This window comes from Juglans microcarpa x Juglans regia, chromosome 2S (assembly GCF_004785595.1).
Source record: "Juglans microcarpa x Juglans regia isolate MS1-56 chromosome 2S, Jm3101_v1.0, whole genome shotgun sequence".
Taxonomy (NCBI): Eukaryota; Viridiplantae; Streptophyta; class Magnoliopsida; order Fagales; family Juglandaceae; genus Juglans; species Juglans microcarpa x Juglans regia.
In genome coordinates this window covers 11,628,227-11,643,036 of record NC_054597.1, presented here as the reverse complement: position 1 = coordinate 11,643,036, position 14,810 = coordinate 11,628,227, and the positions used below count along the sequence as shown (strand labels likewise).

Below are 14,810 nucleotides of genomic sequence, written 5' to 3'. Positions count from 1 at the left end.
GATTTGATGGATCATTCCAATAACCAAACGGGAACCCAAGGCAATAAAAGCGAGCATCATTATTTCCATTTCTGAGCTTTCCATTATTTTAGAGAGAGAGAGAGAAAAAAAAATATCAGGCACATAGAGAAGTGAATACAAAATACGTGAGCGGTTACATGTGGGTCTATTCTCTATTTTATTGAAATCCATATGTGGCAGCTCCTCTTTCGGCGGTGTAAAAATGGGTATGACACCCAATCGGTTCTAAGCGGCTCCCTTTTAAAAATGAAAAAAATCTAATTGTAAGCGATTCTGCACACTAATACGCGCATCCATTCAAAATGATTGGTCAGAAAGTAGATTTTATTGAAAACAATGTTAATTTGAATTTAGAATATGAAGGCAACAATATTAATACACAGATTAGTACGCAAACTTGCTTGTATATAGTAAAAGTCTTTAAAAATATAACTGATGATCCATGTCTTTCAGTAGCATCAGATCCTCCTTTTGAATGGTTTTAGACCGAAATGTCCTAAATCAGCTCACATTTTAAATATGGACTGATCTCTTATCTTATTTCGGTAGAAGAGAAAGAATTGTAAGTGAAAAAATTAAAAATCTTGAGTGACATTCTTTTGGACTTCTTCCAGACAAATAGATGTGTTTTTCTGGTGGAGGCCTGAACTTAACCTCTTGCACATAATTGGTTCGAACCATAAGAAGATCAGGTAGGCTATTTTATTCTCGAGAAGACATGCTAAGAGAAGGTCTACTGTACCAGTTTATTTGAGATTTTGTCAACCGCAAATGACCTTGTCAGTCCCAACTAGTCTCATTTCAAATTCTATTTTGTTGTAATTTTTATTTTACTACAATGTATTTCTCACTAACACTTGTGTCCTTACTAAGGTGCAAATGAGTTTTTCTAACTCTTTTGTACATAGGAGCTTGTTTTTCAGTTTTGTACAGTTTACAAACTCTCCTGTACTTCTCAACTATTAAGTATTGAAAATGACGGTATCTGAAATTTACCATTGGTATTATTCGCACCAAAAAGCTCCCGTAATGCAAGTGCGATTGCACTGTCTAGTTTCTACCTTCCCGACATGAGATTGACTAGACTTTTATTTTCATAGAAGGCGCGGACATCCCAATCCTCGGTTGTCGATGAAAGCGTCATCAAGGCAACCACAATAGCTCTCATACTTGGACGTAGTTGCGGATCCTCTTGTGTACATGCTTTCGCAAGCATAGCCACCTGCAACCAAATGTGTTCATAGTTTTATTCCATTGGAAATTACAAAACAAAAAGTAGTGAGATTTTGTATAAAGTTGCTTCACCTTCTGGACTGAGTCAAGTGGGTAGTCATCTCCAAGCCGAGGGTCGACTTGTTTGTGCAGGTCTTCCATAGAATTGGGCTGATTAAGAACATCCTCAAACTGTGAATCAGAGAAAATATATCAAGTGCATGTTCAAGGCTGCTTTCCAAGAAACATTCTGTAAGGGTACCAGAAGAGGAAGCACAATAAAGGCTTCATATCAATCTCTCAGAACAGAACCGGAAGAAAGAAACGGGAGGAGGGGGTATGTGTCATTAGAAAGATGGTAAGAGGATTTACTAATGCGACGAGGCCCTTAGATTCAATTGTGGAGCTGTTTGGCCTCATCACAGCTTCCTTCGCAGAAATAAGTTCGAAAAGGACAACCCCAAAAGCAAATACATCTACTTTGGGAGAAACTTCTCCATACTGAGCATATCTGCACAAAAAAAGGTAAAAGTTAATCCAATTTTAAACAGACAAATCAAACCAAAAGTTTTTCCTCCCCTATTAGGAAGGAGCCATGGGATCAGTGAGTACTGAGTAGAAAACTCAATTTTGTGAAACCCACTTTCAAGGAGAAAATCAGCAGCTGCAAGGACAAAACATCACAAGTACTGCAGGATACAACATTCCCAAAAAGAAAGCATATCCTGGCACATAAAATCCTATATACTTTTTATTTGATAGGTATAAAAGCCTATATACAGATCTCACAAAAGAAGAGCCTCCCAAGTTCCTGATGGCAGTGCCAAGTGCCATCAGTCACTAGCGAAAATAACAAATCAGCAGGCCCAGACAATTGCATAGATGCGTATGTAAGGTTGGGAATTGTTCACAATTACAATCAATTTCCAAGTCCCTTGGTAACTCATGGTGAGACCTACAAGAAACCTCTATACAGCCACTCATTGAGCTATGTATTGTCCTTCTAGCAGCTTGCATACGCCAAAACTAGTCTCTCATTGCTGAATTAAATTTGCTACTACCTTAATATATTTATAAAAGAAAGGCCAACTTACTCAGGTGGCATGTATCCAAATGTTCCCATAAGACCGCGGGTGGAGAGTGATGTGTTTCCTTCAGTAAGTTTAGTTAATCCAAAATCTGCAACCTGCAATGCAAATATTTCAGTACAACAACTTGAATAAGCTTTTGAATATCTATAACAACACCAGAGTTACTAATGCAACCTTTCCATGGAAGTTCTTGTCTATCAATATATTCGCCGATTTAATATCACGATGAATATAGACAGGAACAGTATGCTCATGGATATATTCAAGACCTCTGGCTGAATCAAGGGCAATTTGCACCCTAGTAGCCCATGACAATGGGTCCCTCCCTGGAAACGTGTCAACAAAATTATAGCCATCTATCTGAATGTGCATCACTTGTAAAGATCCTTAACATGCACACGGGACCTTACCTGATGAACCACGCAAATGCTGGCTTAAGTTGCCATTCTCAATATATTCATAGACCAGGAAAAGAGACTCCTCAATGCAATATCCAATCAAGCGCACCTGCCATGATTTCTAGTAAGTGATATGTAACGTAGAAGATTAAAAGAAATGCACATCATCTACATTCGCTTTAGAGAAAAATGACACTACTGCATGACTTGTATTACGGACACAGCTAAGTCATCAGAAATCCTCCCAGCAGTACATTGTAATTATTCTATTGACATTCTATAACCTCAAAAAAAAAAAAAAAAAAAAAAAAAACCCACACTTACACAGAGTAGAAGGGCTTCTAATATTATTGTTGATTCTTGCAGCAGTCCATATTTTGTGGAAATAACACGGAGATTTTTTTAAGTAATAACATGGAAATTTTTAAAGTTGCAAATAAACTTATGATACCTTGGCTATAAGGTCTTACTTGCTAAATAATATGGATGCCACAACTATGTGTGCTTCAATTTGGCATTTTATGGCATTGATGGTAAGATAATGGCAAAGCTGACCCTTGAGGGATATATAGTGAGTTGCCCTGTGCAGAGTGGTTGGGAGTTACTGATGTAATTTACATGGATACTTTAGCCCTAAGGCCCAAGATTCATCACTCAGGAATTTTTCTTTGATCGCTAATTCTTCACTCAGGAATTATGTTGAACGAATCATAAAACTACATGGTGCAAAAACAATGCAATGCCAAGAATACCTAAATTTATTCGATGGACAATACTACTTAATGGAAATAGTATACCTTGAGGTATTATACAGTAAATAGAATCTTTTAAAAGAGTGTCCATGCATCTTGATATCTAAAATTTGGGTTGAGCAACTTAATCCTTTGTTTATAATTAAAATATAGTAAGATAGTTATGATGTGGCTTTATAAGGGTCTGTGTTTTGAAAATTATATAGTACATAGATATAGATTCATATCTAAATTTAGAAAAACAAAATGAGGTCAAGATCATCTGCCCAGTATGTAGTACAGAAATGAACATTTACATAAAGCTCTCTCGCTGATGTGAGCAATTGTCTGAAGAATATACTGATGAAATAATATTGCTCCCCATAAAATAAAAAAGAATCTAGCATACAAGTCAGCTTTTTTAAACAATTATGATATTGGTGTTGGGAAAGAATATACATTACCAGGTTCAAGTGATGAACACGCGTTAAAACATTTAATTCAGCAAGAAATTCTCTGGATGCTTGCATGCCCATCTTCTTGATTGCAGCTTTCTGCACAGATAGAGTGACGGGACTATAGGAAAAGCTGAAAATTATATGATGTAAACATTTGGATGGCATGGACAAAGTCTGGTGTGCTTGGTTAGTCATCCATGTAGAATATTAACAAATACGCAACAAACATTGAGCAAAGAAGATGTTGATGAATGTACATTCCATCTTTAACCTGTACAAAGACTAAATACTCACTGAGCTGTTCATCCATTTTTCTCATTCACCAAGTAGATTAATTTCTCATCAACTTCCCTTATTCAAAAAACCTTGACGTATTCAAACTGGGTGCTGAACCTACTCAATTAGATCTATTTATCAACTGGATCTGACTTTACAAATTCTACACTTACCATTGCTGTCCAGCTCAGTCTGTACTTAGGACGTCCGTCAAATATTCAACATCCTGAAAATCCCTAGTTTCGAGTATCTTAAATTGCGGCAAAGATGTAATAGCCAAAACATATCAGATAAAATGAAGATAAAAGTTGCATTTAGCCATTTTATCTATAGCTGTGCAATTTGCAAGGTAGTCCTCACCTTTGAACTTGACGTATGCCTTAATAAGTTTGTTCTCAGGAAAATCTTCTTATTTGATTAAAAATCAAAGTTCTTACCATCTTCAATCTAAAAGGATCACATATGTTTACTATTTGAAAACTATCCTATAAGATTTCGAGAAAGGATGCAAGCCTGTCACAAAGAGACAATTATATTGTTTAATATAAGCCCACATGGCCACAACTCTTAACAATGAAATCAAGAAAATTACATAATGAGCAAATCTTCCATGCATAACTACTGTGCAATGCACCCGATTTATGAAAATGCAAATGGTCACATACCTCGCCTCTCAGCTCTGAATAATAAACAGCCCCAAAGCCACCTTGACCAATCTTATTAGCAAAACTGAAGTTATCAGTAGCCATAACAAGTTCTTCATATGAGAACTCTACTGATTTGTCCACAGTTACGCCTGTAAGACCTGAACCTGGACCACCAGCAGCACTAGCTGAATCCTTATCCTTGTTTAAGGTACTTCCATGGCCTAAATCATAGTAGAGGGAAAACCAATAAGTGAGCTTGTGTTTAATCCCCCATTAAAAAAAGTGCAAATATCAATACACGTTGGTTCTATCAGTCACCATGATCATATGTACAGTTCAAAGCATTCTGTGTCGCTGCTTAAATGGGATTTCAAAGGTTATTTCGACAGACTATTTTTCAGAACACAAAGATAATCAGAGTTCTGACACTAGTGAGAATCTCATGTTGCAAACCCTTCAACCAAATTCAATCACATTCCTCGAAAGAGGGACATTTGTCAGCAAATTAGAAAAAAAAAATTCACCAAAGGAAAAAATAAAAATAAAAGGAAAAAAGAATACCAGCTATGAACCATAATGCCTATTAATTGTTTGTTTCTTTTTTTTGGGGGGACCCCGAGGGGGGGGGGGGGGGGGGGTGGGAGGATGTGGGGGTGGAGGGACAGGGTAAGTATGATATTGAATAAGGTAGTACATTTCATTGAGAAACCTCTTATTTTAAAGATACTTTCTAGAAGATCCACAAATCAGTCTTTCAGATAAAAATGTATAGAAAAAATAAAAAAACAAACAAACAAAACAAGATGGGAGAGGAAATTTTTTTTTGATAGGTAAAAAAGGTTTTATTGAGACAAGTAAAGATGCGAGAGAAAAAGTTTTGAACGAAACATATAATACCATGCTCAGATAGATCCTCAGATGGTGCCAAAAGCAACTTTGCCACCTCCATCTTCTTTCGGTAACATCCGAGATATATACAAGCGGCAAATAACACCACACCAGCTACTCCTCCAATAGCTGCACCAGCAATAACTCCGACCGCTAATCCTGCTTATAGTTGAGCAAATGTTAAGCTTAAAAGTAGCACTGGCTCTGCATTGCTGAGACTTGTCTCCAAATATCAAAGAAAACATAATCATTGTAAAACCGTGGGAGAAGATCGAACCGCTTGAGCTGCAAAAGGGAGAAAACCACAACAACACAACTTATAAATATAAAACAAACTGCAATAGAAGCAAATGTAGCCTTTTCATTTAGTATGAAGATTAAGTTTATAGAAGCTACCTTGATGGCAGAGGTGGGTAAGTACCATTTTGATCTGAAAATAAAAGGAAAAGAAATAACCAAAAGAAAAGTTAATAGAAATCATAGCCCCCAGAAACTATATAAATGGAAAAAAGGTATGCTCTTGATGCTGGTAACTCGATGAAATAATTTGTAAAAAGACCACCTAGTTTACTTGACAAAGCAAGAGAGCAGGGTGACTACAGGTTACGATTTTAAAGCTAACAGTGTATTCAGCCAGGCAATTACGATTTGCCAAGTAATTCAAACATCAATGACATTATTTTTCTTCTCACAAGAAGATCTTTATTAATAAGTGCAAACACGCAACACAGGTATATACGTAATATACAATAGAGACACCTAACTAGTAGATGAAAAAGATTCAGAAAATCATGTAAACTAAGTTCATTAGACTTAATAGATGGAGTCCATATGGGATGATTGGGGATAAAGAACTTCTTGAGGCCTCTCGCCTCTGATGAGTCTTGCCAGTGACAATCAGCATTTCTAGACTTATTTAGATGTATTTAGAGGTGCAAGTATCCAAGGATGGGATATTTGAAGGTTGTTCTCCTTGAAACAAAAATATTCGAGATTTCAGTCGAAGGTGGTCACTATATACGCATTATAGATAGAGGTAAGAAGGTGACTAAAGAGCTGGTATTGGGTAAACCAACTGCATCATGGGTTGCACAAACCTTGTAAGAATGCTCAAGGGTGGAGGAAGATGGCTATGGAACTGCGGGTACTATGTTGCAGTGCAGGCAAAACTGAAGCAAAGTAATATGTGGGGGGGCTGAACGCTCAAACAGCAAATGAGCAAGAACACATGCGGCGGAGTGACTTCTAAAACATATGCAGAGGTTATTTCATGCTCAGCTCCAGCCACTAATGGAGACGCCAGAAAAATTGAGGAGAAACCAAGAAAAGTAGGGATGCAGAACCAGAGTATGAAGGGCAGTATAGTCGCGGAAGAAAAAAGTTACCATTTACGAGACTTGCAGAGATAGGAGGTCAGAAGCGCCACAAGCCACCATAGTTTATGCAAGAAGCAATGGTGGCTCTCTGACCAAGGGGCGTGATGCAGAAAAGATGACTCTGCACAACCTCAAAGAAGAGTTGATAGACTTGAGGGAGAAGCTCAGCGGTCTAATATATCGGGAAAATCAGGAAATGGGCCTGGACTAAAGTCAGGAAAGAAAAGCGAGGGAACCAGCTGGCAAGAAACGGACCATGGGCTCGCATGTGACAAGAAGCTCGTGGGCTGAGAAACGGAAGATGAAAACCCACAGCTCTAAAGGTTATGCAACCCAGAATTAGCGAGTTAAAATCGCGGGTCACTCAACCTTTGAAGTTGGGGGTCCTCTTCCAGTGCTGCAAAAACAGAATCGGAGACAATGTTACACCAGACAAGGACTACACAAAAACCATCGACCTGAAGAAGGCAAGCCAGTGGCTAGTGTCCAGGCCGACAGACTGGTGGCGCCAGCAATAAGAACAAATGACGCTGTCTCTGTTTTTGAAGCACAAATTGTCGCCAGGGAGCTCCAAATGGAGGAGAACACCATGGTATCACTCCAGAATGTGTTGTTTCTGGAAGTAGGAGATTTATTGATCTCTGGAAAGGATCAAATAGAGGGTGGGGTTTGTGAAATGGGTAATACGGAGGAAAGGGAAATTCCAGACATAGCAATGATAGTGTATGATTCAGATGGGGTCAAGGGAGAACAATGGCATGTGTTGTGTCCTGTCTCAGATGAGGTGGGTGAGGTGCAAGCAAGTCCTGTGGTCAGTGAAGAGGTAAATTGAGAAGAACCTATGCCACTGATTTCTCTGCTCCAAAGTAGCAACAGCCAGGTCTCCAGTTGGGTCTTAGACAAAGCCAAGGAGACTCAACATGGTGTGGTGATATTGTGCAATGGTTTCGAGGACCAATCTATAGCTCTCCTTGCAGCTATAGAGGCTGGACAGACTCACTCTAGCTCACCAGGTGAGATCAATTCCACAAAGAAGAGAGCTAGAGAATTAAAAAGACTCAACTGGACTGTCAATGATGGAGTAGGAGAGAGGAGTTCTAACCGTGGAAGATCAAAGGGAGGGGGCAATGGATGCTGTTTTATGAAGTCGGAAATTGTTTCATGGAATGTAAGGGAGCTGAATGAAAGGGAAAAGTGTCTCAAAATTAGAATCCAGTTATGCAATTGGAGAGTAGATATCGTTTGCTTACACGAAACGAAATTGGAATTTACCCCCCTAAGAACTATTAGGAGTTTGTGGAGTTGTCATGAAGTTGGGTGGTATTGCTTACCATCCAAAGGAGAATCAGGAGGCATCTTAGTGATGTGGGATAAAAGAGTGGTGGAAAAGTTAGAAGAATGTATGGGGGATTATATGGTGGCTTGCTCGTTCAAGAATGTTGTGGATGGATATCAGTGGGCCTTCGCAGGTCTTTATGGTCCTAACTTAGATTGTGCAAGAAGTTTACTATGGGGCTAACAGGTAGGCCTAAGTAGCATATGGGACTTACCTTGGTGAATTGGTGGCGAGTCACCAATTTCAGCGTTACTCGATTCCTGAGTGAGCGATCGGGAGGATCTAGCTTAAATTTACCAATGGTAGACTTCTCTAACTTCATTTATGAACAAGATTTACTAGATATTCCTCATGCAAGTGGAACTTATACTTGGTCAAGCAACCGGCAACACCCCTTTTGGTCAAGGATCGATAGATTCCTAGTATCGCCTAAATGGAAAGCACATTACCTAAAACTCATTCAAAAGAGACTCCCCAGGTTGTGTTCAAATCACTTTCCCATCCTTCTTGATTGTGGAGGTATTCAAATACCCAAGTTATTTCAAGTTTGAAAACATGTGATTGAAATCAGAAGGATTCCTTGATAAGGTCTGACAACGGTGATCTTTTTATCAACTTTATTTATTTATTTATTATATCGGGGAACCTCTCCAAGGCAGGGCCCTTCAGACCCACCCTTTAGATAGCTAAAATCATCTTGCTAAAAGCTTCCATTTTTAGATAAGACCCACCATCCATTCCAAGTTGTTAGATATTTGTTCAGAGACTTCAATTTACATGACATGATATAACTTGGATTGCCATAAAGTTGATAATGGAGGCTTCTAGCAAGGTGATTTTAGGTGTCATGGAGGGTGGGTCTTATCTGGATTCTTCGTGGGGGAGGCAAATATTGGCTCACTTCACATATCTCATCTATTATTTGTCGATGATACCCTAATCTTTTGTGGGGCCAGCCATGGTCAAATTTGAGCTTTAAGGGCACTCCTTTTATGCTTTGAAGCTGCTTCAGGGTTGAAGGTGAACTTACCTAAATCAGAAGTAGTCTCATTGGGGGATGTTCCGAATGTGGAGAGCAAAGCTTACATTTTGGAATACAAGATATCTCAATTGCCAAGGAAATCCCTGTTCAAATCAAAATCTATTTGGAATGATGTACTAGAAAAAAATGAGGCAGAAATTGGCTAGTTGGAAGAAGATGTATTCATCTAGACGTGGTAAGGTCACTTTAATCAAAAGTACCATTTCCAACATGCCAACCTACTTCCTATCACTATTTCAGCTTCCCACCAAGGTAGCTCCTCGCATGGAGAAACTCCAATGGGATTTCTTGTGGGGGGATGAACAATTAGTTTAAATTCCACTAGGTAAAACGGGCCACGGTGTGCTCCTCTATCTTGGAAGGAGGATTGGGTATTCAGAACTTGCATTCTTTTAACAAAGCTTTACTTGGCAAATGGCTATAGAGATACCACAATGAACGGGAGCATTATGGAGAGTCTTCATAGAATCGAAGTATGCTGAACCATGGGGAGGATAGTGTTCGAATGAGATAAGTGGGCCATATGGGGTGAGACCATGGAAACACATAAGAAGAGGATTGGACACATTCAAGAAACATTTGTTTTGAAGTGCGTGATGGGTCCAAAAGGAAATTTTGGCATGATGTATGGTGTGGCAATAGGGCAATCAAGGAAGCTTAAGAATTCTATCGCATAGCGAGAATGAAAGAAGCCTTATTTGCTGACCTTTTAATCCTATCCAATGTTTGAAGATTGAGAGCAGTTATTGAATGAGCTTAGAAGTCTAGAAAAGCTCCACAACTCTTCTAGGCATGACCCAAGCCATTGAAATACATATAATAAGATGCATCAATCAATATCATGAACCAATCATGATATCAAATACAAGATGCATCGATCAATGCAGAATGAAATATATATTCACAACTCATAACTGAAGATATTCTTTGTTCGGCATTGATGACTAAATATCAAAGGATCTAACACAGTCACAATGGCATACCGTATTTGTTACATGAAAAACCCAACTGAAAAAAAAAATGGACCTAATCCAATACATAAGAGATATCACCACTAGCAAGACACTAGTACAAACTTACCTAACCAACACACACAACTTAAAAACTGACTCAACCGGCTGAATTACAATGGTAACACTCATATATCTGTGCATCTAATCCATGAAACATGCTTCTGCCAACCCCTTAGCCTCTTCTCTGAACCTCGATCCACCACTCTTCAATTCTTTGTGCTGAAATGATCTCAAAAAATGTTTAATTTCTCTACATAATCTGTAAGTGTTCACTAGCGTTCAAACTGACAAAGCAGATTTGAGATCTATTTGCTTCGAATGAAATTCGACCATGCTTCAAATGAGACCAATCTGAGATTTTCAGTCAAACAAAACCTGGAACACCAACACCACAATTTGAGGACTCTTTTAACCTTGCGATTCAACAGACTATCAAATGTGTTTCAACATTACCCTTAGTTGATTGGAGCACCATTGAATAACTGTGCTAAATATAAAACATTTTCTCACCAAATTCAACTGTTGAATATTCTCTCATAACAGACATAACAGTAGGAAATTGTGTAGTTGAGACCAACCTCCTAAAGTTTTTATATTTGTCTGTCCACTCAACCTCTAAAGTGCAGGAGATCAATCATACTTGTACAAAAAAGTGTATGAGGTCAAGTTATAGTTTCTGGCTCTGTATTCCTGAATACATGCAAACTGGCTCCAATGCTGAAATGACAAGACTCACTTGACTTGAACTTATATACGACCTGTAAATGTGTTTCTGTCCGCAAAATTTTCCAATACAACTCTGGACCAATCAGCTTGGTAATACTGCCCTTTTCTGTTGGTAAGTATGCTATAGCATATCCATTCAAAGGAACATCTAACAGCTCCTCTTGTTTGCACTAAAGTGCCAAATGCAACAAACGAAATCAAGTAGTTTCCCTTTGCTATTATTCCAAGTGGGCCACACTCACTACGCTACAGTATACCAATTTTTTATAAATAATTAGGCGGGAGAAAAGAAATCACTATCAATATCACCAAAAAGACAAATGATCACATGCTATTTCTAGACAGCCACTTAACTGATTGTTTGTGCTTGTAACTCTAGCTGACATTGCAGAGCAAGTGAAAACGTGATAGGGGGGCAGAGCAGTTGCAAGGGGCAGGGGCAGAGGGGACGGATTTAAATCTGATGCTGCTATAGTTGCAGGTGGCAGAGGAGGCTTGAATGGTCGTTCAGAAGAAACTGTTTGGGCTAGATGCACTTCTGAAAGTTTTGATATTAATTTGGTTAATCTGCTTGGAAAGGGCATAGCTCGTAGAGATGGGTTATGTAGTAGAGATTTCACAACTTCAGGGTTTTATCTATTAGGCTAGACGTGCAGTATATAATGTTTACTTTGATGGTTCAACCCAGTTCTCCGGAAGTGCCCATCAGCTTCATCTCCAAAGTCCAATATATGGCATTTGATCTCCTATCACATAACAAAATTATGTAATATCTTTTTCAATTATTTTTTATAAGCATATTCCATTCTTAAATTAGTAATAGATACAATGGGACATCTTCATTTTATACTACGCAAGATGAATATCAGGCCTGCTATGCTAAAGGGTCATCCGGAAAATTTAGCAAGTACGCTTTCTAAGTTGAGTTTATACTGAACTCAACAACTTGAATATATAATTTGAAGGTTAATTCCAATTTATCCCAGGGATTGGACTTAATTATATTTATCTTCTTAACGTCTTTCCTTGTTAAGGAACAAGGATTATGTGCAACTAGGTTTGTTATATAGATGATAAGTAGGTATCAATTGACTGGTTCATCGCAATAAGGAGGTTTAATGTAACTTTTTATAAATTCAATCAAAACTATTAGGAGGTTTTAATGTAACTTTTTATAAATTGTGAAAGGTAATGCAATCAAGCCTGAACCACACGAACGAAAACTATAGCTCAGATTAATTTTTCGAGTAGACTTATCTTGTCTAAATATTTGTAAGCTTAATTTTTTATAAGTAAATAAAAATGAGAGTTGCAACTCGAGGACTTCCCATCACCCATCCTAATACTTTGTACGCTTAATACCTCCCACTACTTCATAAAATGAAGCATTCGGGACTCCATTTTCAACACCCACCGGATCTCTTTACATCATTCGCTTGCTGTGACTAGCAGCATCCAAGTAACACGTAATCGTTAATCTATGACACGAGCAAATAAAGTATGCAATTAATGCTACAAGTAATCAGACCCTCATCTAACTCCTACAAACTCTTACCATTTTGACATCTAAGAAATTCAATAAGCTAAATGAAAAAAAAAAAAAAAAAAAAAAACAAAAAACAAAAAATCCCAATTCACATATTTATATAAACATTCATTAACTCAAAACACAACAAAAAAATTGTCACCTTTGCCTGGGATATACACCACGCCACTCCCTTGGCTGAAATTCACACCCGGGTTGTAACTCTGCAGCAAGGTTGTGTAACTTGAATTAAGACCCGTCTCCGCCGCAACCGATTCCAGAGTGTCACCCGGCCGAAGCGGGTACGTAGAAAACAGCCCGAATTTCTTCGAAACCGCGCTGTTACCACACGAACAGTTCACTGGTATGCTCAACTTCCCAACGTCCGGTATCCTGTTGGGCTCATAGGGATTAAAGTTCATCAACGTGTCGTTTGTTGTCAGGTTGGCATACCATTGCCGTGCCACCTTGTCGTAGGTGTCCTTGGGTTGAAGCGAGTAGTTAAACACGTAACCCAGAAACGAGTCTTCGACACAGTGACATGGGAACGGAACATTGATTCTAATATCCTTTTGGATGCTGTCTTTGCTGGAGATCTTTTGCTTGTTGTAGCTCACAATAGTGTCGGGGTCAATATTAAGACTAGATTGCAAAAGTGTAGCTATGTACGTGAGATTTGACCCCTCAGAGACGTAGTACGAAGCTAAAGCTAGATCACATTCGTTACTACATTTGGATTCGGCAACGGCACAAAAGATTGAGACCAAGAAAAATACAAAACACCCGAACTTGGGTGTCATTGGATCGGACAAATTGGAACCCAAAGCTGTGAAATTTTGGCAGATTCGAGAACTGGGTTGGTAATGATCGGGGAAGAGTCCAAGAAAGAAAGAAAGAAATTAAAGCAGAATCGGATCAATCTTTCGGACCGTTTGACTATGTGAGTTCTTGATTGGCGAGTTTTGAGAGAGAAAATTTTGGGGCTGGGAGATGGAGAAGACGCAGGGGCCGGGTATTGGCTGAAAAATAGAAATGATAGGAGGCTTTTTTCCTTTAGTCCCGCTTCGGACGCCTCCCTTTTTAAAATAAAAAATTATAATTTTTAATATTTATATAAATAATTTCTATAAATGTATTACATATGGATATATATAATTTATCAATAATTAAAAATTAAATTCAAGTTAATGGATTGTCTTGACCTCCTAAACTAACTATTATATAGGAGGATAAGACAATACAATAGTCATACTTAAGCAATGTGAGAATTACTATTAAGTTTTACATTGCTTAAGTATGAATATTGTATTACATTGACATCCTATATAATAGTTGACCTAAAAGGTCAAGGCAATCTAAAATATAATTATAATGAGTTTATATTTTTTTGAATGTATAAATTTCAATTTCTAATTTAAAGTATATTATAATTTAGGTTTAAAAAAAAAATAGATCCAAAAATTTTTTTAGACACGATGTGTTATTGGATTGAACGGGGGGTGGGGTTTGGTTTCAACCCCACCCATCGATACCGGGACAAGGGTCGGGGTAGGAAACCCTTCTCTTGCATGGTGCGGGGTGGGGGCGGGGGCACCCTCTCTGGACCATGCGGGTAGCATCCCTATTAGATAATGAGATAAAGATGAGATAATTGTAGATAAAAGTTAAAAGTTGAATAAAATATTATTAGAATATTATTTTTATTTTGAAATTTAAAAAATTATAATGATAAGATAAGATGAGATGAGATGAGATGATTTTTCAATCCAAACGGGACCTTAAACAGCCAACTATAATTTTATGTTCCAACTACATCAAGCAAGAAAAATGTTTTGTTTTTTAAGGTTGCGTTTAAATTTTGGTTACACAATTTAATGTTAGGTTATGCAAGAAAAATATTAGGTTTATGTTCCAATTGTAATTTTGGTTATGCAAGAAAAGTGATAGTTATACTAAATTAAACTATCTCATCTCATATAATCATTACAATTTTCTCAAATTTTCACACAAAATATAATAAACAATTCAATTTTTTCAAATATTAAAATAAAAATAATATTATAACAATAT

General features: G+C 37.8%; 1 protein-coding gene across 1 annotated transcript; it reads right to left on the bottom strand.

Annotated features, from left to right (window-relative positions):
- Nucleotides 1-817: 817 nt before the first annotated feature.
- Nucleotides 818-13,801, bottom strand: LOC121251899 (lysM domain receptor-like kinase 3). Its single transcript, XM_041151311.1, has 13 exons — nucleotides 12,904-13,801; nucleotides 6,119-6,152; nucleotides 6,000-6,007; nucleotides 5,732-5,881; nucleotides 4,853-5,055; nucleotides 3,918-4,007; nucleotides 2,735-2,831; nucleotides 2,499-2,650; nucleotides 2,328-2,419; nucleotides 1,606-1,744; nucleotides 1,327-1,425; nucleotides 1,041-1,243; nucleotides 818-1,000 (listed from the first exon to the last, which is right to left on the bottom strand). Exons 1-12 carry the CDS (start codon nucleotides 13,538-13,540, stop codon nucleotides 1,079-1,081), a joined length of 1,866 nt encoding a protein of 621 aa, XP_041007245.1. The 5' UTR covers nucleotides 13,541-13,801; the 3' UTR covers nucleotides 818-1,000; nucleotides 1,041-1,078.
- Nucleotides 13,802-14,810: the final 1,009 nt, after the last annotated feature.

Coding starts and splice junctions, on each gene's coding strand:
- LOC121251899 (XM_041151311.1), bottom strand. CDS start 13,540: ATGACACCCAAGTTCGGGTGTTTTGTATTTTTCTTGGTCTCAATCTTT. Junction 5,056..5,731: donor TGAGGATCTATCTGAGCATG/GTATTATATGTT, acceptor ACTATGATTTAG/GCCATGGAAGTACCTTAAAC. Junction 2,420..2,498: donor ACAAGAACTTCCATGGAAAG/GTTGCATTAGTA, acceptor TTTGCATTGCAG/GTTGCAGATTTTGGATTAAC.